This window comes from Anopheles coluzzii, chromosome 2 (genome assembly GCF_943734685.1).
Source record: "Anopheles coluzzii chromosome 2, AcolN3, whole genome shotgun sequence".
NCBI lineage: Eukaryota > Metazoa > Arthropoda > Insecta > Diptera > Culicidae > Anopheles > Anopheles coluzzii.
The window spans coordinates 5,981,796-6,004,405 of record NC_064670.1 but is presented as its reverse complement, the minus strand read 5'-3'; the positions used below and the strand labels follow the sequence as shown (position 1 = coordinate 6,004,405).

The window sequence follows — 22,610 nt, the reverse complement described above, 5'->3', positions numbered from 1 at the left end:
GAAGAAGACATTTGGCACTGGTTATCTCCAGATATCAACCGAATTTTGGGTAATATTTTCCCCTTTCTTCCCTTTATAGATTGTTAAGAAGTGTCTCAGCTTCCAAATTCTGGATGATCTGGATGTAACCCCTTTTTGTCATCCCGCAGGCACGCAACATGGATCAGGATCATGAACACGTCATTACAGTACAAGATTTTATTCATTATTTGGCACATCACTCTAGTTCAAGTTGCACACCGAGCTATTCTTAAACACCTTCACTTACAGTTATGATTATCCGAGCCTTTCCTTCCCCACCATCTCGCTGGGAACTTCTTACAATGCAGATTCATGTGACGTTTTGCCATTTTTACCGTACGCGTTCGGCGTGAGGACGACGACGCGCGCATTTCCCTGCACCGACGGGACATCCGGTCCGTGGATGTAACGGCGCACAAAGCCGGCCATCAGGTCGGGCGAAACCGTCTTTGGATCCTGGCGTCCAAAGATCAGCACGGAGCAGAGCAACGAAACCAGGATGGTAACGGCCGCTCCGAGGAATGTATACCACATGTAAGACACGCGGAACAGTGGGAAAATATCACTGAAACGATATCACAAGCACAAGGATGAGTGTTCAAGTCGAGCTGTGGACCGTTCTCTCGGGCTGTATACTTACTCCGTCGTGTACACGCTCGTACTGGTGGCGTTTGCCAATGAACGGTCAAACTCGTACGTGCAGCCATCAACGGACATTGGTTTGTGCGGGAACACTATCGTGCCGGTTGCCACCCAGTACTGGGCCTTCAGGCTCAGCCACGACATGAATATCACCCCGAAAATGCCACCGGTAAGTGCACTCTGAAATGGTTTACCGAATTAACTATTGCAAACATTCATGTTCTAGCTCCCCAACCTACCCTAGATTCGACCCACGGGATCAGTATGCCGATGGTAAACGTACCCAGCAGAGGGCCGTTCGTGATCGCTTCCAGGCTCATCGTCAGCTGCAGTACCGTGCCCATCTTTTCCACGACAAACACGAGCGCTGCACAAAGCGCTCCGACGCCAACGACGACCGACCGCATGATCCAGTTGATCGTTCGCTGCGACAGTGGTTTGTGGACGAACGGTTTGACAAAGTCCTCCAGGATGACGGCCGACATCGAGTTGAGACAGGTGGAGAGCGAGCTGAGCGCCGCACTGAACACACCGGCCACAAACAGACCCGGCAGCCCGGGCAGATCCCGCAGAATGTCCATCACAAACAGCGGCAACAGTTGATCCTTGGCCCGGGCGAGCTGTACACGGGGAAAATACGATAGACAAGGTTTTAAAAGGGAGCAGGGAGTGAAAGAGCGACGAGGACACCTACCTTCGTCGTAAGAGGATCACAGTTTTGGTAGGTGGCATAAATCAACAGACCACAGTAGCTGCACAGCGACATGAGCAGACACACGCCGAACACAAAAATCCACAAAGCTCGCCGGCCGGCAGCGACCGACGGAAGCGACAGATACCGCTGTATCATATTCTGGCTGACGGCGTTCGTTTGCAGCCAGTACACGAACCCGCCGATCAGCTGCGACCAGAAGGTGTGCCGGGTGGTTGGATTGATGTCAAAACTGTCGAGTAGAACGAAACAAATAGACCAATTTTCCTTTTGTTGCAGTACAGCGCCACTTACTTGGGCCGTTCCAGCCGTCCCGTATTCCACGCACTGCGGAACACGACATCCGATCCGCCCAGATCGATCGTACCCTTGACGGCGACCAGTACCAGCGCACCGAACATGGAAAACGTTTGTACCACATCGGTCCACACTACCGCTTTCAGGCCACCCTGTGGATGGGAATAGTAATAGCAATTAGTATGCGAATCTCATCAAGGACAGAACATGGAATTTGAAAGCGCCCCATAAACCTACCACACAGGTGTAGAACACGCAGACAATACAAACGATCGGCGTTATCACGTGTATGTTGACTCCGGTTACTGGACACGAAACACAGGACGGGACAGCACAACAACGCACAACGGAAACATAGAGCGTATGTTTGATAGGAAAGATACAACAGAAGGGAAGATTGAAACCACGGAATCGTTGGACGGAGTGAAGTTAATGGATAAATTACCTTGATTAAACGCCAACGCCGGCACGTAAATGACGATGGGAAGGTAGCCGATCTTCAAAGAAAAGCAGTCATATTAATGATAAGGTAAGGGAGGTGAAATGGATAATCGTCCTTTGTACTTACATTCATAATCGTAAACATTATCGAACCGAACATGCGTAACCGGCGGTCAAAACGTGTCTCCAGATACTGGAAAGAGTGTGAGTTGATTAATTTTATGTTCTCATCATTCCTGCTTTACAACTTCCGGCCATGATGAGCCGCATCTTACTTTACGACTGCATGCAAAATAGGGCCGCGTTAAGCCGTATAATGGGGGAATTCCTTGTGGGCCAAATCTTCCCTTTGCACATCGTAAAACCCGTCATCCATCATACATTCGGACCTCTTGGACCACGGTTCAAATTAGCCCCCAACCCTCACGTCCTCCCCGAAACCAGTCAAAATGGACCGGTAAATCTTCTCGTAACGAAGCATGAAGCATCAGATTATCTTCACCACCACCACCAGCACCACCCTGTCTCCCTCCCTTCCCTATCCACACACCACAAGTGGCTTAAAAACAATCAATCTAATTGAGTGCCAACTGCTCGTCGTGTGATGATGACGGGTGTCCTTCTCCCTCTCTGTCTCCGTGTCGTCATCGCGATTAAACCAGGGGACCGTAACGGATTTGTTTTCCCTTTTCCCCCGACGCACATGAAAACTGCCAAACAATCGGACATAGAATGCACGCGACACGAAACATCGATCGATCGGTTGGTTGGCTTCTAACTGAAGATCGCCACAGAAACAGGGCGCCGTGACTGTGCGCAAATTCGAAAACACGGGCACACTTTCACTATTTCCGGCTTGGCACACGAGCATGTGTTCGTACTCAGGGCAATCGTAAGGGTGGTAGTATGCACAAACGGTCCTTTACTATTTCACTCTTTCCCCCCTCAACAGTGTTGTTGCATTTTAGGGCACCGATAGAAGGGTGTGCATGCATCATAATCTAATGCAATTCACGATCATTTGAACTTATAACCACGTTGGGGCGTTCTGGATGGGAGTCGAGATAGTTCTGGGCGTTCGGTTAGGGTCGCTACACTCATTCGTTCCTCCCCACCGGCACCGGGGGCGAGTGGGTTGCAATTGGCGCGCAATCCGTAATACACGAAAACGGGTATAAATTTAAATTTGATTCAATTAGGTAATCGCCGGGCGGGAAATTGGGGTTTGGGAAAGGCACACATGACACACCACCCGGTACACTGGCTTATTCATCGAACCCTTCGTCACTGTGCAGAGCGTGAAAGGACGCTTTATTTAAAACGCTTTACCACCTACCTCGTACGTGGATGTGATGTTGAGCTTGTGAAACACCGGCAGATAGATGAAGCCCATCACGAAGCCCATTAGCGTTACGCCGAGCGCCACATACACGTACTGAATGCCGAACGAGTACACCTCCGTCGGTAGCCCGAGCAGGGTAATGCCAGAAATGAAGCTGGAATACAACACGACATGCACACGTGAGCGTTCGATCACAACCGTTTTCCCCTCGTTGTCGTCACTCACCTAGCGATGAGGGAAAGGGCGATCGGGAAGACCATCATTGTCCGGCCACCCATCAGATACTCGGACTCGGTGTTGGGTTTCCGTTGCACAAAACCGAAGTAGACGCCTATCAGGATGCAGAGCATCAGCATCGACACGAACACCAGGTAGTCCGGCCAGGCGAACCGCCTCATGTGCTCCACAATGTCCTGCAAATCCGTTGCCATGATCTTCGCCTTTGATCGCCGTGGTTCGTGTATCGGGAAGGAAGAGCACCTGCGCGAGCAATCACCCCAAGCGACACGCCAGGACGATGGGCGTTTTACTCATGTACACAGACACAAAAACACACAAACCACCGATACTATCGATTAAGGGGAGGGAAAGAAAGCACTACCGTATCGGTTTCGGAAGCTGCTACACCACCGGTGGACATCAGATGCGCGTCAGAAACGTGTTCGTGATAAAGGAACAATCCTTTATCTATCCGCCGTGGCGCAGCGAATGTTCGATCCTCGTCCGCGAACAGCTGGCAACTGCCGAGCGGGATCCCGTTTGAACATCGCGGAACCACCACCAATCGACGGTGATGCGGTAAACGGCTTACCCAACTCACAACTACGAATTCACCTCCACCGACCAAACAGGGAGGGCGAGAGAAACTACTAAAGTGGTGTGTACGATCGTTGCCCCCTTCGAAGGCACACGGCCACGGGCAATATAATCTGGCAGCCGTCATGGGTTGTGGACAGGGGGGGAGGAGGGATAAGGGACTTGTCTGTCCTGGCGAGCGGTAGCGACAGCGGTTGAAGATTGTCCCAATAAACTGACTTTGCCCTGATTTGCTCAGCGCTGGCACGTGTTGCCATGGATACCGGGTTCTTCAAAATGGTCTTCAATGAAAGTAGTAAGTGGCTTCAAGCCACCCATACATTTGTAGACTAAGGATACACACTTTACAATTGTTTTAGAGAATGTTTTTATGTACTTTCTAACGTGTATGCTTGTATGGGGTCCTGTGGTACAGTCGTCAACTCGTACGACTGAATAACATGTCCGTCATTGGTTCAAGCCTAGAATAGGCCGTCCTCTATCATAGCATGGATTTTGACTATCTCAGGCTACAATCAGGCTGTGTGGTAATGAACTAAGTCTTGAAAGCCTGTATTATTGGGCCCGGGACATGTCCACGTAGGACGACGTTGCGCCAAATAGAAGAAAAAGAAGAACTTGTATGCTATATCTGTTGTTTATGCACCCTTCACAATTAACCCTGCATAAAACTGCAGCAAACCTTTCACCCGGAGAAAGGGGTCTGATTGTTTTGTCTCGGACTTCTACCTCGGACCCGTCCACCAATGTGTGACGAGCGCGCAGTTAAGTACATAAACGGATTTAGTTTAACTTGAATGAATTACGTCCAATTGTGTGTGACGTCCCGCCACATCGAGCCAGCAAAAGTGTGTCCCTTCGCCCCATACCCCCCAAAAGCCCTGTACAACACAACCCGGTCGTTCTTTCGCTGCTATGCATGTGGTGGTTTGGTCTACCGCGGGATGCTGCTGCTAGTTGTAACGGTTTTTGTGTGCCCCACTTCGCTCCTGTAAACGGTTGCCAGCCATACAATGTTGTTTGAACCTGAGCGATGCCAGAACAGGCGGTACATTCGCCTTCCCCCATTACTTGAAGGTCAAGGTTTGTCCCGGCCGCTGAGACCAGCCCGGAACGGCGGCGCGCAGGTGGAAATATCGATAGTTAATGGTCCAATTTGACGAGGAATGCACCCAAGCTGCTGCAGCGTGTTTCGTGAATGAAGCTAAAATTATACCGCGCGTTCTGCAACGTAGTTCGTATGTGCGGGTAGTGTTTTTCCTGTCCGTTACCACCAACACTACCATTTATCTGTAGCCCCGACAGCGACAATTCTCATTCAAATTTCGTCTCCTTCTCACGTTGCAAGTGCAGTGCAACGCGCCAAAGGTTTGGCCACGTGCCCACAATCTGTTGGCGTGGAATTTCGGTGTGAGGAAATTCACTTTCAGTCTCAAACCAGTCAGAACCATCGCGGCACACCAGGTGTGAGGAAGTGAAAAAAACAGTACGAAACACCCGTTGGTTTTGGGTTTTGCGGTTTACAACCAACGCTCATTATATTCTAGTAATTCATACTTGTTGTGTGGTTTTGTCTCGTTATTTGTTTGTTACATTTGTGTGAATCGTGGTCGCCTGTTGTTAGCGTTGCTTCGGTTTCAAAAATATATATGTATTGCCTCTTTCGTGTTCCGGTGTCGCCTACCAAGCCCGCTGCTGATCGTGGTGGCCTAGCCGGGCGGCGCTGGGGCTGCTTCCTTGCGGTTCGCCATCCCGCTGCACTTTCGGCACGTTCGACGAGGAAGAACTGTCGGTGGCTAAACTGTCCACCGCGTTTAGGCTACGTTCGTCCGCGTCCTCCTCCTGTACACCCGCCGCCACATCCTCCTCTTCCTCCTCCTCCTCGTCCTCATCCGGGAATACACCGTTGGAGTTCAGCAGCGTGGATGACGGTTGCGAAAGAGTCGAGTTAGAATCGTCACTATCGTAGGTGAGTTGAAGCGAAGCAAAATCACGCTCAGTTGCCGGCTCGCTGTCTAGCAACGAACCGACGCCGCCGCCCTCCTGATCGGCACCGTACGCCAGAAGCGTCGTTTGGTTGTGGGCAGTTTTGAACTCGGTCGATCCGCCCGACATAGTGTCATCGCTTCCCGGCACCCATCGACCATCCGTCGGTTGTACTGGTTGTTGTAGAATGGATTTGTACTGCGTCGTTGTGTAGGGCGAACCGCCCGTCATAGTAGTGCCCGTGTCACCGCCGTTGGTGGCTTGCGACTGTACGTTGGAGTAGAATCGCGTCGATGTTGCGGGATTATCGGTATTGGCCAGGCCGCTGTACGTGCGGCTGCCATTGGTGTATGAGTTGTTCGAGTTGCTCGTGTACGATCGGCTCGAGTACGTGGCCGAGGTGGAGGGCGAGGAATTGAGGCTGATGCCCGCAATCGTCAAATCTTCCACATTTACTCTCCCCTCTACGGCCCGTATTTCCAGTCTGGAGATAAAGCAAATTGTTCATTCAAAGGTCCCCTCTCCCAGTGCAGTTGATGATTGTTTGTCGCTTACCGTTTGTAGTTGTGATCGACCGACCACAGCTGCGGCAGGTGCTTGGGACGCATGGTTTGGAGGAAATTTTCGCGCCATCTACGCTCCAGCTGCATCAAGCCGCCCGGCGTCTTCTTGTAGTGCTCCACCACGCGCTCCCCGTGCGCACAGTACAGCTCATTGCGCACCGACACGTCGATGTTGCTGTACTCCTCGAGCAGTGCCGGCGTAAGCTCCGTGATTTGTGGCTCATTCGGAGCCTCGGACGACGCGTCACCCTCACTTCCCAGACTGTTCAGCAGCGTAAGCAGTCTCTGCTCAAGCTCCTGCTTGCGCTCCGGTGGAATCTTGGCGGCAAAGTTCAGCAGGGCTCGGGCCGCTTTCCGAATTTCGGCCATCGACTCGAGCCGGATCTCCTTCGTACCGTTCTTCTGGCCGGGCAGGGGTGCATTGCAAAGTTCGGCCAGCTCCTGGCGCAGACGTTCGTCGTACATGCTGCTCCGCTGATGACAGTCGGCACACAGCAGCAGCACATCGTGTGAGACGTGCTCCTTCATTACCACTGAAAAGAAGGCGAGTAAAATGATAACTTAAGCTTCTCCTCCCGCCCAAATAAGCAACATCCGCGCACACATACCAGGGAAATGTTTGCGATAGTCACGCGGGACTATATTTTTACGATTGAAGCTTGAATTCGCCCCGCACACCACGCATATGTTTTCCTTCGCCTGTAGATAATATTTGCCGGCCTCGTCCACGGCCCGACCGGCCGGCTCAAAGCGCAACCGGACGGTGTACGGATTCTCACACACAAGATCGCCTAGCTCTCGCTGAACATACCATTCCGCCTTGCGGCGATCGCACGTGCACAGCAACTCACCGTCCGGAGCCTGCATCAAACAGTTGTGGTACAGTGGCTTCGTGCGCGTCGAATGGTAACGTTTGTTCCCTTTTTGATTACTAAAAAAAACGATAAATGGAAGGAGTAGAATGAAGTATTGGACGTCTTTCGTTGCCACTGAAAGAGACAGTCTAGTGCTCTTACTTACTTTTGTGGTGCGAGGAGCTTCTTGGATTTGGAGCTTCCGCCCGATTTCGCTTTGCGATTGTTGTGCGGCTGATCCATGAAGCAGTCCATCTCCTCCAGAACTTGCTCCAGTACAACCTTGCGGCTTGTCCATGGGTAGCTAGAGGGTAAAGCAATTCGGCTCGTAAAGGATCATCGTCCGACAAGATAAAACGTTAAAAAAAGAATGCACTTACTGAGGGACTAGTTTGTAGGAGAGCTTTTTAAACATCTCCACTGCCACATGGGCATCACTGGCGGCGTACTTAATCTGTCGATCGGACAGCTCCGGCGACTCCCAATCGGAGCAGCGGACTTTCCAATGCTTGTCCAGCGTGAGCCCGAGCACCTCGTTGGCCAGTCGCGCTATTCCGAGCGGTTCCAGTCCTGCCCGTTCGGCCATGTAGCGCAAATCGAGCGTGCTCTCCACCTTCAGCCGGTAATCTTCGCGCAGGACGCGAGCGTCCTCGTACGGAGAAACGCCGACCTTGATAATATTGTCGTCATTCAGCAGGTCGTACAGCTCCTGCGGTATCCTGTTGATCATGCACAGCCGTATCAGCGCGCAGAGGCCACGATGTGAGGCAAGCTGCAGCAGCGCCACCGGGCGCCGCTTGCCCTGATTGCTCACCCACTCACAGTCGAACCCCAGCACATTGTACTCCTGACAGTGTCTGTGGGAAATGGTGGCCGATTAGCGATGAGCTTGCCAATGGCACGGCAACCAACCGGCCGATCGATACGTACCTTTGCAGCTTCTCCACTATCATGCGACAATCGTCGGCCGTGTTGATGATGTGTACCTGCTGGCCACGGAGCGGATCCCGCTGGTTCAGTGCCTTCAGCCGGCTCATGATGCCCCGACGGTAGCGCGAAAGTACGAACAGTACACCGACACCAACGGCTGCTATGACGGCAGTAGAGACCACGGTTTTCTCACGCTGAGTCAACATTTATAACACCCCCTGGTCGGTCAGCGGACCGCCAACGTTCCCAACATGAAGGCAGGATTTTCTTCTCCTTCGCTAGTTTGTAGTCGATTATTCAGCACTTGGTGTCGCAGTGTTCGCAGGCGCTGCGAATGGTCGCCTGCTCTCTTTTAACATCAAAAACAAACCAAGGATGGCCCGGAGGTCGGGAAAATAAATCAATCACCCCAAGAAAAGAGCAGCAAGACGGGGCCGCTTTCTTGTCTGGCACGATTTTCTTCCACAGTCACCAGTGCGTAGAGAAAGCAAATCTTGTGCGCAGCTCATGGGATTTCGTGCGTATGTGGGTATGTGTGTATTGTTGTGACAGTGCAGGAACGTCAAATGTGCTCTATCGCTGGAGATCCATCAGGGCACTAGGGGAACAGAAAATTTCTAAAAAAAACGCTTTTACTACACAATAAGAAGCTGTATATTGAAGGAAAATTAACTTATCTGATATTTACTACTTTTTCATACCAAAAATCCCTATTTATGGCGTGAGTATTCAAAAAAAAATGTAAATTGATGAAATTGGTGTTTCGGACACATCTTCTATAAACACCTTGGGTGACATCCGTCAAGCTGTCAAAGTCCGGCTGCCCGTCAAAGCGGACCTCGTTCGGTGCTGTCAGCCCGCTGGGAGCTCTTTTCGTCGCAACTTTTCGTTCGGTTCAGACGCCATTAAACATGGGTAAACCACGTGGAATTCGTACCGCTCGCAAACACATCCGCCACCGGCGCGACCAGCGCTGGGCGGACAAGGACTACAAGAAGGCCCATTTGGGCACCCGCTGGAAGTCCAACCCGTTCGCCGGAGCGTCCCACGCCAAGGGAATCGTGCTCGAGAAGGTGGGCGTCGAAGCCAAGCAGCCGAACTCCGCCATCCGCAAGTGCGTCCGTGTGCAGCTCATCAAGAACGGCAAGAAGATCACCGCGTTCGTGCCCCGGGACGGTTGCCTCAACTACATCGAGGAGAACGACGAGGTGCTGGTTGCCGGTTTCGGTCGTAAGGGTCACGCCGTCGGTGATATTCCCGGAGTCCGCTTCAAGGTGGTGAAGGTGGCCAACGTTTCGCTGTTGGCGCTGTACAAGGAGAAGAAGGAGCGCCCGCGTTCGTAAGCGCTACTTGGTGTGGAGTTGCGATGGTCCAGCTGGTGCGGTTCTGATGGTTGCTGATGGCCATCGAATACCCATTTCGGAGACATCGGAGACGGGACAAGGGTTCGATTAATGTAAGCCGAGTGCGAAACGGAAGAAATACAAGCTACCTGGAAGGATCTTGTACCCCTTAAACAATGTGTAGTGTGTGTATGTGTATGGTTTTGTTCGGCGCTGTTACATTGAGAAAGTTGTTTATTTTTAGGATTGGACTGATACGAGCGGATCAATTTTGGCGGCTTTCAATGGAAATCACCACCCTTGTTAATTAATCAACGATCTATGGGAGTGTGGGATTACACGAAGCCGGCAGTATTGGGAGAGAACCATCGAAGCAGCAAGAAGTTAATTTTCCTGTCATCATGGGATATGATGGCTTTAATTCGCTCATTTCGAGCTGTTGAATGTAGACAAGTAAAGCAATAATTGCCAATACAAAACATTATCGACGGTTTATGAGTATGTAGACAGATCAATCCATGAGCTGAAGTTGCATCTTTGTTGATATGGTGCGCCCGGTTCGTTTGTTTACAAATCGCACTCTCCGTTGGATTCTTTGCGTTCTTGCTAGTTGCGTAGACAAAGCAGTTTCTTATTTTATGGGGAAATGAGTATACGTTTTTACTAGCGGTTCTTGAGTTTGATACGCTTCCCGACTTCTTCATATCCTCATCCCATATCATACATAAGCTAGAGTTTACGGCGAACTTGTACGATAAGTTTTTATATTTGAGTTTGTCTATGGAAACGGTTCTCTTCATCTATAAGTAGCATATTGGGCATAACATACTTATGTTTAAAGTCTGAATTGCTGAAACAGAAGGCATTTTATCGTAGAGGACATATTCTAGTTTTGTTGTTATGGAGCTATTCTGCTACGTTCCAATAAAACCAATTGGTAATTCTGGCCAAAAAAATAAACAACTCCCACTGTATCGATTATCTTGAAACCCCAAATAGTGTTTATTATTTACTTGACTATCACGGTGTATGAGGCAAACCAAGGTGTATCGAATAGAAGTCGTTTGTCATGTTAATTTGTTTTCTTCTATGCAAAGAAATAAAATATAAATGGACCTATTGCATCATTAGGAAATATTTAAAATTTTCGCACTTATTTCAATTTGCCTTCAATATCCCGATGCTAGCATAAATACGCGTAAAATCCCCAAAAAATAAAATTGTCAACTTCAGGCAGACCCGATAGCGATCCCACTGTCCACAGGGACTACGTGTCATGGTGTGTGTATTTTCTTCGTCGCCACGTCGCATTTGCTTGTTTCATTTTCGGCATTTTCACAACGAACACAAGAGCGTAGACCAAATAAATCAGGACCGTCTATTTATCGCGCAAGTGTTCCCAGCATCCAGTCAGTTGCAGTAAGTGCTCTTCCTCGGCAAGCAAACAACTCCAGTCGTACATACTCACGTTAGTGTTACCGATTATTGTGTGCTGTAAGCAAACGTGAACAGTTTACTCTTCATGCCCCCATCAAACACGTAGTAGGCCCACTTTCGCCCCCGTTCGGTTGGATTGCCATTCCCTTTCGCAAACATTCACTTCTGTTCCGTGGACTTTCCATTTATTTGTATGGTGCACATTTAATACCATCGTGTCTAGCGCGCCACGTCGTTGCTGTGTTCGTCCTACAACAAGAAAATAGATCGAACCAAAAAAAGTGCGTTGTAGTAAACCAGGGTGTCTGATGAACGCGGGTGAAAGTGGGAGCGATAGAATCATCTGGATGCGTGTGGCGTGTTTCCCTCCCCATCAGCATTGATACGTTAGAGTTTTCCATTTTCGCAACGTTTACTGATGTGTGCTTGTATCGTTTTTTCCATACAGTAACAATCCATAGCCTACCTGCTTGCTGCTGCTGAAACTGAAGCGCCTCAGCAACGCACAAAACATTTCCTGATTTAGGTAAGTGGTCATCCTTTATTGCATATACCATCCCGACCATGCTAATGTTGTACCGTCCTCCTTTTGCCCGTGCAGTGTTCACAGCCGAAAAAACCTCACAGCAAAAAACAGAAAGATGGCCCCGCAGCAGCGAATCCGCATTGCCAACGAGAAGGCCAGCAAGAACATCACGATGCGTGGCAACGTGCCCAAATCGTCCAAGAACACCGAGGAAAAGTACCCGGTCGGACCGTGGCTGCTGGCCCTGTTCATCTTTGTCGTGTGCGGCTCGGCGATATTCCAGATCATTCAGTCGATTCGCATAGCATAAGAGGAGGTGGAGAAGGAGAAGGGCTAACGAGATCTGCTGCCAGACGCTAACAACAACAACTACAGCAACAACAACACAACCATCGTCTTGATCACAAAGGGAACCAATCGCCGCCCGCCTCCGTTCGTGTACTGTCCCGGAAAATTTTGTTTTCTTTTTTTTTGTGGTGGAGAAAAGCGCATATTGCTTTTTCCACTGTTGTAGTCTTTTTCATTTGCATTTGGTTCGATTTTCCGCTCCCGCAAGTGTGCTACACAACCCCCTTCCCTCTCTCCTTAATTGTAGCTAAATCGTGGGGCAAATCGGATCGAATGAGGTGTAAATGTAACGTTTTTTGCTTTTAAGTGTACGTGTCTCTACGAGGCGTCATTTCCAAGACCGCTTGATATATAATGTTTCTTTTTTTGTGTGCGTGTGCGTGCTTTTGTGTGTACGCTTTTCCCAGCCTGTGTTTGTAAAATATTGTGATCGTGACTTTATATGTTTTGGAAGTAAATCTTCCACGCACTGACTGAAACTGTTTAGTTTGCTTTTGCCACCTTTTGTTTTGCTGGTTTGGATGACGTAGTTGGCCTTGTAGCGGCGCGATGCGTGAGTGGCAAAACCACGCGAAATGTCGTCCCGCCTAGCGTACACACCATAGTTAATTGCATCGAAAGTAGGACGGGGTGGTAAGCACCTTCCAATTCCAGCTATGCTTTTATGATTCTACCCTGTCTAAAACTGTCGGGAGGACTATGTTTCATGATCTTTCGCACAATACAACACCCCGTACGGTCGGTCGGGTGGCGCGTATCCGTCAGACGCCACACTCAGTAGACGACGATGCAGTTTTTCCAATCTCTAGAACCTTCTGTTTGCACACGTTTTAAGAAAAAAGTGGGAGATAACAGGTGAGAAACACATGTGTATGTGTGTGTGTCTGTGAGTGTGTGGGAAGCGTGCAATCAATGAGTGTGTGTAAACAACGCAAATGCCTCAACCGATCTGCGCGATCCTCTCTAGCCTAAAGCGAATCTAATCGAATGCGCATCGAAGCAGCTTACAAGATACTTGCGATACAAGGAGAGAAAGGTGCAGGGAAAGGAGACAGAAAACCACGCTCTAGACACAAGGGGGAGGAGACAGCTGTTTCCGAACCTTCTAAAGACCAAACAAGAAATGTGTTGCTTTTCTTGACCAACGTGTTAAAACGTTTACGGCCGGCGCGGAGCAAACCCATGTATGTTGGGGGGTGGATAGAGCATAAATAATGAAGAAAATACTTTAACAAAAAAATAGTAAAAAGAAACACTCACAACACAAAACAAACAAACAATGGCCCCCACTCAGACAACTCCATTCTTATTTTTTTTGTCTTGCGTATTCTTTCAAATGCGGAACGCGGTGCGAAAAACAGTCGCAAAAGGGAAATTGCAGTATATACACATTAAGTGAAGTGTGGGAAGAAAGAGAGAGAGAGCACTACTTCAACTGACAAAACACTGATTTGGTGAAAATTATATATTATCAATGTGAAACAAAATAACTTATATGCCTAAAAGTTGTGTTTTTTTTAATCAATCTCGCTTCGTCCGCCTCTGAAAGTCATCCGAAATGGTAGAATATGTAATGTCCCCCCTCCAGGAATTTGGGTTATAGACGATCGATAGTGTGTATCCTACATCAAACCGCCTGTATCAACAACTTGTATAGTAACTGCGTTTCAAATATGTTTGGATCGAGGCGGAGGTGTTGTGTACTGATGGCGCAGTTGCTCCACAACGTGGCCACTCCGTTATCTCCCAACCGTGTCGTTGACGTTGAGAAAACATTCGAGAGTTTCAAGTAGGTGCGCGAGGGGGATGACGGACTGGGCAGTAACAGGAATGACCACCGGGTGGTGGTGGTGATTATTGCCGGCCGGGGAATTGCGCTGATAGCAGGTTGAGAACCTCATATCTGTTACGTCGTATACACCACCACACACTATCGTAATTGGCAATGATTGGTTATTTTGGTCTTCAAGTTCGCCCCTGTTGCCAAAATGGTTCAAGCCGTTACCAAAAGTGTGAAATAATATGTGGTTAATAGCAGGAGTGTATGTTGATATCCATATTAAATTGGTAATAAGAATGTTCGTAATAATTCTAAACCACGTGTAATCGGTAAAAAATACGCACTCAACGAATTCAATTTTTCAGTCGTAGATTGTGTTTATATAGCGCTTTGAGCGGCCCTTCTCACATGTCCTCGATAGTATAGTGGTCAGTATCCCCGCCTGTCACGCGGGAGACCGGGGTTCGATTCCCCGTCGGGGAGGCGATTCTTTTTTTCTCGTTTCCTTTTTCACAACTTTTTTTTTTTACAAAAAGCTTCCTTACCGTGCCGAAATAAAACATTAATCACCAGCTCCTTGCAGTATTATATCGCTCCCTTTCTCGGCCACCGCAATCACAACCGAGTTCGGCGTACCGGACACGGGTGCGGGGAAAATGCTTGCATCCACCACTCGCAATCCTTTCACTCCGTTGACTCTGCAATGAAAAAACACATGAAAATTTCGCTCTAATTTATTCCATTTTCGCATACTAACCTTAGCTGATTGTCAATCACAGCCTCGTCGTGCAGTCCGATCGCTGCCGTCCCACCCGGATGATGCCCGGTCAGTGCCGAGGTACGGAGGATGCACTCCAAAAACCGATCCGACGGTTCCTCCTGCGACCCATCCACCGGTGGACCAAAGTTTGAACATCGTTTCACGTTTGGCCAGTGCAGATGAGCCCCGATCCGACAGAACGCTGCCGTGCGTACCGTTCGAGCGGCCAGTCGGATCGCCCCGATCATACACTCGATGTCGGTCCGATCCTTCAGATAGTTGGGATTGAAGAACGGTTCACTGTCGATGTGTCGATCGCGGAGAAAAATTGCACCCCGGCTGGCCGGTTGATGGCAGGTGCTCAGAAACAGGAAACCCTCCTGGCTGGTGTTTTGGTAGGAGGGGAAAACGCTCGAAACGTGTCCTGCTTCATGTTGGACACGTGGCGCAACGCTTGCTCGTCGACACTTCCCATCCCGAAGAGTATGATACCGAACCGACCACCACGAGGGCTACCAATGCCGGCGATGGCGGTCGTGGCCAGTACACCCTGGCCGTGCTGGAGGTACTGGTTGATCGTATCCACCGAAAGGACCTTATCCATCGTTACGCTGGCCGTGGCGTTGATGCTGACGAACAGTGGAAGATTGAGGTGATCGAAATAGTTGTTGCCCACGAGCGGGGAATCGTGCACCAGAGCGATACCGTGTCGCTTGAGCTCCAGTTTCGGCCCAATGCCGGACAGTTTCAGCAGCTGTGGTGTATGCAGTGCCCCTGCGCTGAGAATAACCTCCTGCTTAGCGGCAATGGTGACTGATTGTGCAGTGGGACCGTTTCCAGTGGCTTGCTGTACGAGGATGCCCTTCGTTCGATTGGTTTCATCGAACAGAACCTTTGCAACGGACGTGGAGGTAAGAATGGTCAGATTGGGTCGTCGGAAGGCGGGACGAAGGTAAGCATGGTAGCTACTCCAACGGATTCCGTTCCGGATGGTGTACCGGGCGGGTTTGAAAAGATACTCCGAGCCAAGCTCTAGCGGTGCCTCGGTGAACACTTTCGCTAGTAGCGAGTCCCGTGTGTCCACCTCGGTTATGTGCAAACCTTCCGCTGTTGGGTGGATTGGGGTAGTTTTCCTCGAACAAAAGCTAATGCTTCCACCGTGCTTGTCACTGTCCGATAAAATTGAGGCGTAGTGGTTGTTGGTCTGAGAGAATAAGGATGAAAGTAACTTATTTACGGCATTTAAAGTATTTGATTTAGCTTACCTTATACAGCTCTTCGCCAGTCAGTTGCTGATTGCATTCACTCGTCTCATCCTCGTCCTCCCGTTCACCATCCACCGCACGGTTCAGCTTATCCAGATAAGGTTTCATCGCGTGCCAGCCCCAATCACGTGCACCTAGCCGCTCCCAACGGTCAAAATCCTCCCGTATGCCCGTGAAATGCAACATGTAGTTAATTTGTCCCGAGCCGCCCAGTCCTTTGCCGCGTGGTAGCAGTTGTTGCTGTAACCACGGTCCAAGCGTTAATTAATGACCAAAATGCCCGGGTTCACTCGCACACTTACATTGTTTCCTAGACCGTGGGAGGAGTATTTCTGTGGTGTCGTCCGGAAAGCCCAATCGTACTTGGTACCCTGCATGGCCGTGCTGATCAGGGGGATGATGGAAGCGGCCCCAAACGTATCACCAGCTTCCACTAGCAGCACGGTTACGTTCGGATTTTCGGACAGTCGATTGGCCAACACACATCCCGCAGTTCCAGCACCGACTGGAGGGAAAGGATTGCCGTTAGCGACCTAAAACCTATTCACACAGCCTGCTACTACCTGTCTTACCGATAATGTAATCGAACGAACGATCTTGCAGTAGGCGTGGATCGCGGATTTGATTGGGAATGATTTCCACACCGAGCCATATCCACAGCGCAAGCAATGCACCACAACACAGTGCGGTCGTCACGAGTGAAGCAAGCACCAGTTTCTTCAGGCAACCCATCGTTCCCAGTTGTTCGCTTGATACTGACCCTGGAAGGGCGTTAGCGTATCGAAACTGCGTACGGAAAATCGATCGACCGATGGCGTTTTCCCTTTAATCCTATTACGTGCGAAAAACCCCGCGAGTGCGCTATTTTTACCTCAACCAACACATCTCTCTCGCTCTGTGCTTCGGTTTGTTGAAACACCTTTATTGCTTCAACCGTTTACAATCGCACAGTGGCAAAGCATTTTTTTACAACGATTTTCCTTACACACTAAATCCTTATCGAACGAGAAGCGGGAGCACACAGAACAAAACACTCTGCCGGCACTCTTCAGGCGCGAAGCATTTCCTCATCATCCGTAAGGTTGGCCGACTCTTCGAGCTGTTTCTCCAGCTTGCGAGCATCGACGTACTGGATCTCCTCCTCGCCCTCGCCGTCCTCCACATCCATGAGCAGGGCCGATTCCTGTGCTTCCTCCTTCGCCCGCCGCTCCTTCAGTCCGATGGCGGGTGAGCGGATCAGTGAAATGTTCTTCTGCACGTCCACAATGTCGCGATGGATCTCGTGTTCGCGCGCCTTGCGCAGCCGCTCCATCACGAAGTGGCACTCGCGCCGGTGCTTGATTTCGTTGATCTTCTTCACCGCCTCGATCGTCTTGTTCCACAGCTCGCGATCGTACTTGACCGGGACGTTGCGCCGCTTCTCGAACTCGAAGCTCGGGTCGACCGTCAGCTCCTTCGCGTTCGTCTTGCGGTACGCCTTGGTCCAGCGGATCTTGCGCGGGTTCTTCTTTTTGTTGAACGCACGGCGACACTTGGACCGACAGAATCGGAACACCTAACCGGGATAGGGGGGGAAAAAAAACAATGCCCGATTAGTGCACAAGAAGGAGGTAAACAAACCGAGAGCAGACTTCGCTTACCTTGCAGTCGTTGCGCACGAAAACCATCCCATGGCCGGGATAGATTTTGTTGGAGCAGAAGAAACACGTCTCGATACGCATTTTGGTGGCGTATTGGGGACGATTTTAACACAAACGTTGAAGAATTTGCTGTTGAAATTTTCTATTTCAACATTTGTGCCGTCCGGAGCCGCGTGTTGTTGCTGTCAAAAAGAACGGTCTATAGATGAGCAGGTTGGTTAAAGCAAGGAGCGGGCGGCCATATTGAATAGAGAAGGTATCGTGAACCGACACGAAATGTTGCAAATGATACTGAAAAAATCCCTTAAATTTAACATATCTCATATAATATGAGTGTGAAATGAGACGAAATGCTCTTTTTTCAATAATATTCCTAATTTTCCTCAAATTATCCCAAAGATTCGAAATAAATTTGATGATTAGCGATACAACAACGCCATCTGTTGGTGGGTTTCGAAACCTTCATAATGAAGATTCAAATTAACCAGTAAACGCTTTCAAAGGTTATTTTAAAATTACCCACTACTAATGCTGCCTGGCGATACAGAACAAAGAAATCTATAATAAAGTTGTGCGTGAATAAGCGTGTGCCAAAGAACTTAAGAAGAACAAAAACAGTTTGCAAGCGTCACCGTCATTGGTGTTGGTAGAAGCTCGTGTGTCTCTGTCGATCGAACGTTGGGAAATTGGTTTAGTAACGTTAGTCCGAGAAGAGAGCGCCAACAGCAATCGAGATTAGACGCACAGAATCACGTTGATGCAAACCCCCGTGCTTGTCGCTGTGTGAACAACGCTTCAGTGCAGTCAAAGTGTCACATGGTAAGGGCTTTCAACGATCAACTCCAACTCCAAAGGTTCGTTCTCCAGCAGGATAATTAAAAAAAATGTAAACCCGTTTCTTTGTGCGTGAGAGTTTAATGCCCTTGGGCCATGAACTTGGGGCAGCCAGACCGTGTGCTCACTGTGTTGGTGTGTGAAAATTCCCTCGCCAAACGGGCAAGTATGAGCCCGTACACGTGCGTAACCAGTGCGCGTGAACAACGCGTTGGCCAACACCGAAGGTATCGATAAAATTAGCCAGCGCCATTGGTCCGTCCCACCCGTGCCCGTACGCTAGTAGATGTGAATTGCATGTGCATTGCGTGTACGTTGTGTTTGTACGTACTAGTACCGCGCGCGTGCGTGTGTGTGTGCGTGCACGATGATGTGTGATGATGCGGGAAATGCGGCGGAAAATCCCGGAAATCAGTAGCAGTAGTTCTGTTTCGGTTTCGGGTAAATGTGTGCTAACGTAACGTGTCTTAACCGAGCAATATTGATCGTGGGGTAACTAGGCTGTTAGCGAGAAGCATAAATTTCATCTTCAGTGAGAAAATGCTAATAATCTTCCTCCCTATTCCACCGCACAGACACACACACACAAAAGAGGGGTTGATACAGTGCACCAACCACCCATTCATCTCACTGCGCTGACAGCGAAAGTGGGAAATGGGGCGGGATGCTGCGTGCTCGCAGCTTGGTGAGATTCGCGCAATGATCCGTGGATCTCTTTGTTTCGTGATCGTACCGTTTGCATCACTCCCCTTCCGTTTTGAGGGACTGTAAAGGGCGGGGGGTTGCAATATAACGTGGTGAATGCTTTTACTTCTCTCTTCTGAATTGTGCTAATTAGTATGTTTAGTTTGTTACTGTTGGTTCATACGTTTAGTTGCAGATCGATCATAATCGTGTAGTGTTGAGTATAGTGTCCCCCTTTCGCTTGATCGTTTAATTTATTCCTATTTGCTCACAGTCGTGTTTGCTTCTAAACTCATCTTCTTCTAATTGCTCGCATTTTTTTATATTTACTTATAGCTTTCTAATCCTTTGCTAACGCGACATGTACTACAACAGTCGCTGGAAACACTGCAATTGATGTCGTAATAAGGTGAGTACTACGGTAAGATGACAACCGACAATGGCACACAGAGACACACCACCTTTACCTTCAACCGGATGCTAAATTGCAAAACGAGATCATTTTCTCGTAACTTAATTGCTTGCTCACTGTTCGCACTGTTCATGCACTGATTGCTTTTACTACAACAGTACAACCAGCAGAGATGGCAAGTACACCTCACCCTTGTGTTTTTTTCTTCGTTTTTTGTTGCTATTTTTCACCAAATTTGCATGACAATGTACTTGAAAATTCACCCCATCAGCCTGGAATTACCTCATGACAACTAGGGCGTGTAGTTCGTGCCTGTGTCTGCTTCACCTTCCCTCTTTCCTACCAGACCTTGGCCCGGCGGTTTTTAAGCCACCTTTAATTAGTGACTTTGTTTGCAACGACAGCTTCAAGAATGAAGATGAACCTTTTTCGTTTTATGGCCTAGTAATTATTTAAAAAATAAAATGATACAGCCACTTTGTTGTGCCCACCTCACACGTATCTAGAGCTTTCGAGGAGGTTTATGGCAATGCCGATTGGGCCTTTTTTTTCTTCTAACTTAACGAACGTGCGTGCTGTGGATTCGTTCGTGTTTCGATCGATCGGCGATAGTGCGGTGCTAGTCGCCATTTTACCCCAGCACGAAGAGAGTGAGTGTGTGTTTTCTGAGCTCACATTTCGGCGCTATTTTAGTGTGTGTTTTAATGGTTGTTTGTGAAGATGCATCGTTCGCTAGTCCAGTATGAGCCAAAATTGCTCTTGGTGACGGTTGCCGTCCACCTAACCTAACCATTCCTACCTTTTTTTCTCCTTTTGGCAGAGATTTATCCCTCGTCGGTATGGCTAGCTCCAGCAATCGAAGCGACTCGCGCCGGCACGCATCCTCCACCGCTTCCGCCCATTCGAGCACCATTACAGGCAGTTCTTCTGCCTCTATGTCCTCCTCCGTCGGCGCTACCACTACCTCCTACCACAGCTCGATGAGCTGCTCGCCGCCCGACTCGCCCAACGCGACGCTGTCCCTGTCGGCCAGCAGCTCCTCGGCCCGGGACGCTTCCTCCCGCCGGCACGTCCTCTCGCACATCAACGACATCTTCAAGTGTACGATCTGCTTCGGCCGGCTGGAGGATCCGCACCTGTGCCCCCAGTGCTCGAAGCTGTACTGCTACGACTGTATCGGCGAGTGGCTCGATTCGGGCAGCAGCCAGAGCTGCCCGAACTGCAAGATCTTCCTGCAGCTGGATCAGCTCGTGAAGGTGCGCTGGTTCGACGACATCCAGCAGCTGCAGCGCAACCTGCGTGCGCTGACCTGCGGCAGCGAGGAGCGCGACGGCAAGCCAGGGGAGGAAAGCCTCGTGCCCGCGGCCGACCTCTGTCCGAAGCATCGCAAGCGGGTGAACTTTTACTGCTCCACCTGCGAGCAGTGCGTGTGCGAGGTGTGCGCGACGGGCGGGGACGGCGATGCGGGACAGCACCGGGACCACACGTTCAAGGCGCTGCAGGTGACGTACGAGCAGCACGTGGCCCTGCTGGACGGCGAGCTGGAGAAGGTGGAGCACTACCGGGACAAGCTGTCGCTGCTGCTGGACAAGATCGACCGGAACGTGGAGCTGATCCGGCGGGTGAAGACCGTCAAGCACAAGGAGCTGGAGGCGATCATGGTCGCCGCACTGAACAGCCTCGACCGGCAGGAGGAGCAGAAGCTGACCAAGCTGCGCGTGCACCAGTTCAAGCTGATGACCGAGATCGAGGAGGTGAACGAGAAGCTGCAGGCGATGCGGTACGACATGGAGTTCCACAGCAAGCCGCAGCTGATACAGATGAAGCCGAAGATCGTGGCCGCCTGCAATGCGATCCGGCTGCTGCCGATCCGCGACTTCAAGCAGATCCGCGTACCGGCCAGCCTGAAGATGTGAGTGCGCTAGGTGCTAGCAGATCAGAGCGGGAAGGGCATCTTAATCAGCACAATTTCGTTTCATTTTTGCAATTTCAGTGAAATTCCGCACCTGTTCGAGACGGGCGTCTTTGTGGTGCAGAACTTTTCCACCTTCGACGACAACAAGGTGGTGTACTCGAACGAGTTTTCCGACTGCATGGGGCGCACCTGGCGCATCATGGCGTGGTGCGTCATATCGGAGGATCACTTCGGCATCTATCTGGAGCTGGTGCACGGCAGACCCTGCTGGTAAGCGCATTATTTCGTGGATTTGTCCTGCTTTTTGTGACTATTGATCGGATCGCTCCCACTCGCAGGATGGAGTGTACCTTCCAGCTGATACACCTCGAGCCGGAGAAGACGATCAGCAAGACGATCCGCCAGTACTTCGACCGGACGCCCCAGAAGGGCTGGGGTTTGCGGGACTTTGTCACGCTGAAAACGATACTGGAGGAAAACTATCTGCGGCTGAACGATTCGCTCGAGCTGCTGTACAACATACGGCCCTGCTCGCCGACCGAGACGGACCATGCGCTGGATGCAGACGAATCGTCGAGCGAACATTGAGGAGGTGGAGAAGATCCTGGAAAGCACTCAGTGCCATTACTTTGTCATTTTGTTCTATTGACATTATTTTACTGTTTGTTTGCTTTTGTTTTTGTTTTTATTCTGTTCACGTTTTGTACAAGACTGATGATGAGGCAGGAGAGTGATGGATGCATTAGTGTCGTAAGATTAAAATAAAATTGTATCGTAAAGTGTAGCCACCAAGCCTTCGGTTCGATTCGTTGCGGAGATTAGGAGCGGGACAGTGGAAATGGGATGTAAAAATCATATTTATTGTTATGCTGTTATGACAGGGTCTCCGCGTAAAACGCTTGATGATGACGCGGTGGTGATGACGGTGGTGCCTGTGGTCAGCAAAAGTAAAAGTAATCGCTCGCCCGATGAGGCCGCACTCCGTCTCGCTACCGCCAAAGTGTCTTTGATTTGCGGCTTGACCACAGCACCGTGTGTGCCTGTGTTTCTAGTGGAGTTGCT

The 22,610-nt window shown here is 49.9% G+C and overlaps 7 protein-coding genes and 1 non-coding gene across 11 annotated transcripts; 4 read left to right on the top strand and 4 right to left on the bottom strand.

Annotated features, from left to right (window-relative positions):
• Nucleotides 1-167: 167 nt before the first annotated feature.
• Nucleotides 168-3,984, bottom strand: LOC120950529 (sodium-coupled monocarboxylate transporter 1). Its single transcript, XM_040368643.2, has 10 exons — nt 3,681-3,984; nt 3,450-3,609; nt 2,241-2,306; nt 2,118-2,169; nt 1,910-1,977; nt 1,670-1,824; nt 1,358-1,607; nt 903-1,283; nt 662-843; nt 168-586 (listed from the first exon to the last, which is right to left on the bottom strand). The coding sequence occupies exons 1-10, from the start codon at nt 3,884-3,886 to the stop codon at nt 319-321; spliced, it is 1,788 nt and encodes a 595-aa protein (XP_040224577.2). The 5' UTR covers nt 3,887-3,984; the 3' UTR covers nt 168-318.
• Nucleotides 3,985-5,775: 1,791 nt separating this feature from the next.
• On the bottom strand, nt 5,776-9,146 carry LOC120950527 (exonuclease 3'-5' domain-containing protein 2). Its single transcript, XM_040368641.2, has 6 exons — nt 8,605-9,146; nt 8,055-8,531; nt 7,841-7,978; nt 7,429-7,751; nt 6,813-7,353; nt 5,776-6,741 (listed from the first exon to the last, which is right to left on the bottom strand). The coding sequence occupies exons 1-6, from the start codon at nt 8,808-8,810 to the stop codon at nt 5,952-5,954; spliced, it is 2,475 nt and encodes an 824-aa protein (XP_040224575.1). The 5' UTR covers nt 8,811-9,146; the 3' UTR covers nt 5,776-5,951.
• Nucleotides 9,147-9,453: 307 nt separating this feature from the next.
• Nucleotides 9,454-10,124, top strand: LOC120950535 (40S ribosomal protein S23). The gene has a single exon (XM_040368650.2). It carries the CDS (start codon nt 9,516-9,518, stop codon nt 9,945-9,947), a length of 432 nt encoding a protein of 143 aa, XP_040224584.1. The 5' UTR covers nt 9,454-9,515; the 3' UTR covers nt 9,948-10,124.
• Nucleotides 10,125-11,225: 1,101 nt separating this feature from the next.
• On the top strand, nt 11,226-13,748 carry LOC120950536 (stress-associated endoplasmic reticulum protein 2). 3 transcript variants are annotated; one of them, XM_040368652.2, is made up of 3 exons: nt 11,226-11,366; nt 11,833-11,910; nt 11,986-13,748. In XM_040368652.2, exon 3 carries the CDS (start codon nt 12,026-12,028, stop codon nt 12,218-12,220), a length of 195 nt encoding a protein of 64 aa, XP_040224586.1. In that variant the 5' UTR covers nt 11,226-11,366; nt 11,833-11,910; nt 11,986-12,025; the 3' UTR covers nt 12,221-13,748. The 3 variants fall into 3 exon arrangements, with proteins under 3 accessions (XP_040224586.1, XP_040224585.1, XP_040224587.1); XM_040368651.2 differs by having other exon boundaries at nt 11,226-11,415; XM_040368653.2 differs by lacking the exon at nt 11,226-11,366 and adding an exon at nt 11,501-11,665.
• On the bottom strand, nt 12,636-16,878 carry LOC120950528 (neither inactivation nor afterpotential protein G). Its single transcript, XM_040368642.2, is given in 6 exon segments — nt 12,636-14,736; nt 14,796-15,207; nt 15,210-16,002; nt 16,064-16,303; nt 16,366-16,568; nt 16,636-16,878. Coding segments are annotated over 6 exon segments (1,944 nt in total). The 5' UTR covers nt 16,796-16,878; the 3' UTR covers nt 12,636-14,600.
• On the top strand, nt 14,450-14,521 carry Trnad-guc (transfer RNA aspartic acid (anticodon GUC)). The gene has a single exon. It is a non-coding gene; the product is annotated as a tRNA-Asp (tRNA).
• A 73-nt stretch (nt 16,879-16,951) lies between the features above and the next one.
• Nucleotides 16,952-17,916, bottom strand: LOC120950533 (probable ribosome biogenesis protein RLP24). Its single transcript, XM_040368647.2, has 2 exons — nt 17,704-17,916; nt 16,952-17,618 (listed from the first exon to the last, which is right to left on the bottom strand). The coding sequence occupies exons 1-2, from the start codon at nt 17,782-17,784 to the stop codon at nt 17,112-17,114; spliced, it is 588 nt and encodes a 195-aa protein (XP_040224581.1). The 5' UTR covers nt 17,785-17,916; the 3' UTR covers nt 16,952-17,111.
• A 1,247-nt stretch (nt 17,917-19,163) lies between these two features.
• Nucleotides 19,164-22,332, top strand: LOC120950530 (E3 ubiquitin-protein ligase TRIM37-like). 2 transcript variants are annotated; one of them, XM_040368645.2, is made up of 4 exons: nt 19,164-19,630; nt 20,454-21,545; nt 21,627-21,818; nt 21,887-22,332. In XM_040368645.2, exons 2-4 carry the CDS (start codon nt 20,473-20,475, stop codon nt 22,134-22,136), a joined length of 1,515 nt encoding a protein of 504 aa, XP_040224579.2. In that variant the 5' UTR covers nt 19,164-19,630; nt 20,454-20,472; the 3' UTR covers nt 22,137-22,332. The 2 variants fall into 2 exon arrangements, with proteins under 2 accessions (XP_040224579.2, XP_040224578.2); XM_040368644.2 differs by lacking the exon at nt 19,164-19,630 and adding an exon at nt 20,110-20,373.
• The last annotated feature ends 278 nt before the right edge of the window (nt 22,333-22,610 follow it).

Bases quoted from the DNA above. Each gene is read 5' to 3' on its own strand.
- LOC120950533 (XM_040368647.2), bottom strand. From the start codon at position 17,784: ATGCGTATCGAGACGTGTTTCTTCTGCTCCAACAAAATCTATCCCGGC. The intron at 17,619-17,703 runs GTAAGCGAAGTC...TATCCCGGTTAG, and splicing joins TCGTGCGCAACGACTGCAAG to GTGTTCCGATTCTGTCGGTC.
- LOC120950530 (XM_040368644.2), top strand. From the start codon at position 20,354: ATGCATCGTTCGCTAGTCCA. The intron at 21,546-21,626 runs GTGAGTGCGCTA...TTGCAATTTCAG, and splicing joins GTACCGGCCAGCCTGAAGAT to TGAAATTCCGCACCTGTTCG. The intron at 21,819-21,886 runs GTAAGCGCATTA...TCCCACTCGCAG, and splicing joins GTGCACGGCAGACCCTGCTG to GATGGAGTGTACCTTCCAGC.
- LOC120950527 (XM_040368641.2), bottom strand. From the start codon at position 8,810: ATGTTGACTCAGCGTGAGAAAACCGTGGTCTCTACTGCCGTCATAGCA. The intron at 7,979-8,054 runs GTAAGTGCATTC...TTTACCCTCTAG, and splicing joins TCCTACAAACTAGTCCCTCA to CTACCCATGGACAAGCCGCA. The intron at 7,354-7,428 runs GTATGTGTGCGC...CCTTCTTTTCAG, and splicing joins CTATCGCAAACATTTCCCTG to TGGTAATGAAGGAGCACGTC.
- LOC120950529 (XM_040368643.2), bottom strand. From the start codon at position 3,886: ATGGCAACGGATTTGCAGGACATTGTGGAGCACATGAGGCGGTTCGCC. The intron at 2,170-2,240 runs GTAAGTACAAAG...TTTTCTTTGAAG, and splicing joins TAATGTTTACGATTATGAAT to ATCGGCTACCTTCCCATCGT. The intron at 1,978-2,117 runs GTAATTTATCCA...TTTCGTGTCCAG, and splicing joins GGCGTTGGCGTTTAATCAAG to TAACCGGAGTCAACATACAC.
- LOC120950535 (XM_040368650.2), top strand. From the start codon at position 9,516: ATGGGTAAACCACGTGGAATTCGTACCGCTCGCAAACACATCCGCCAC.
- LOC120950536 (XM_040368652.2), top strand. From the start codon at position 12,026: ATGGCCCCGCAGCAGCGAATCCGCATTGCCAACGAGAAGGCCAGCAAG.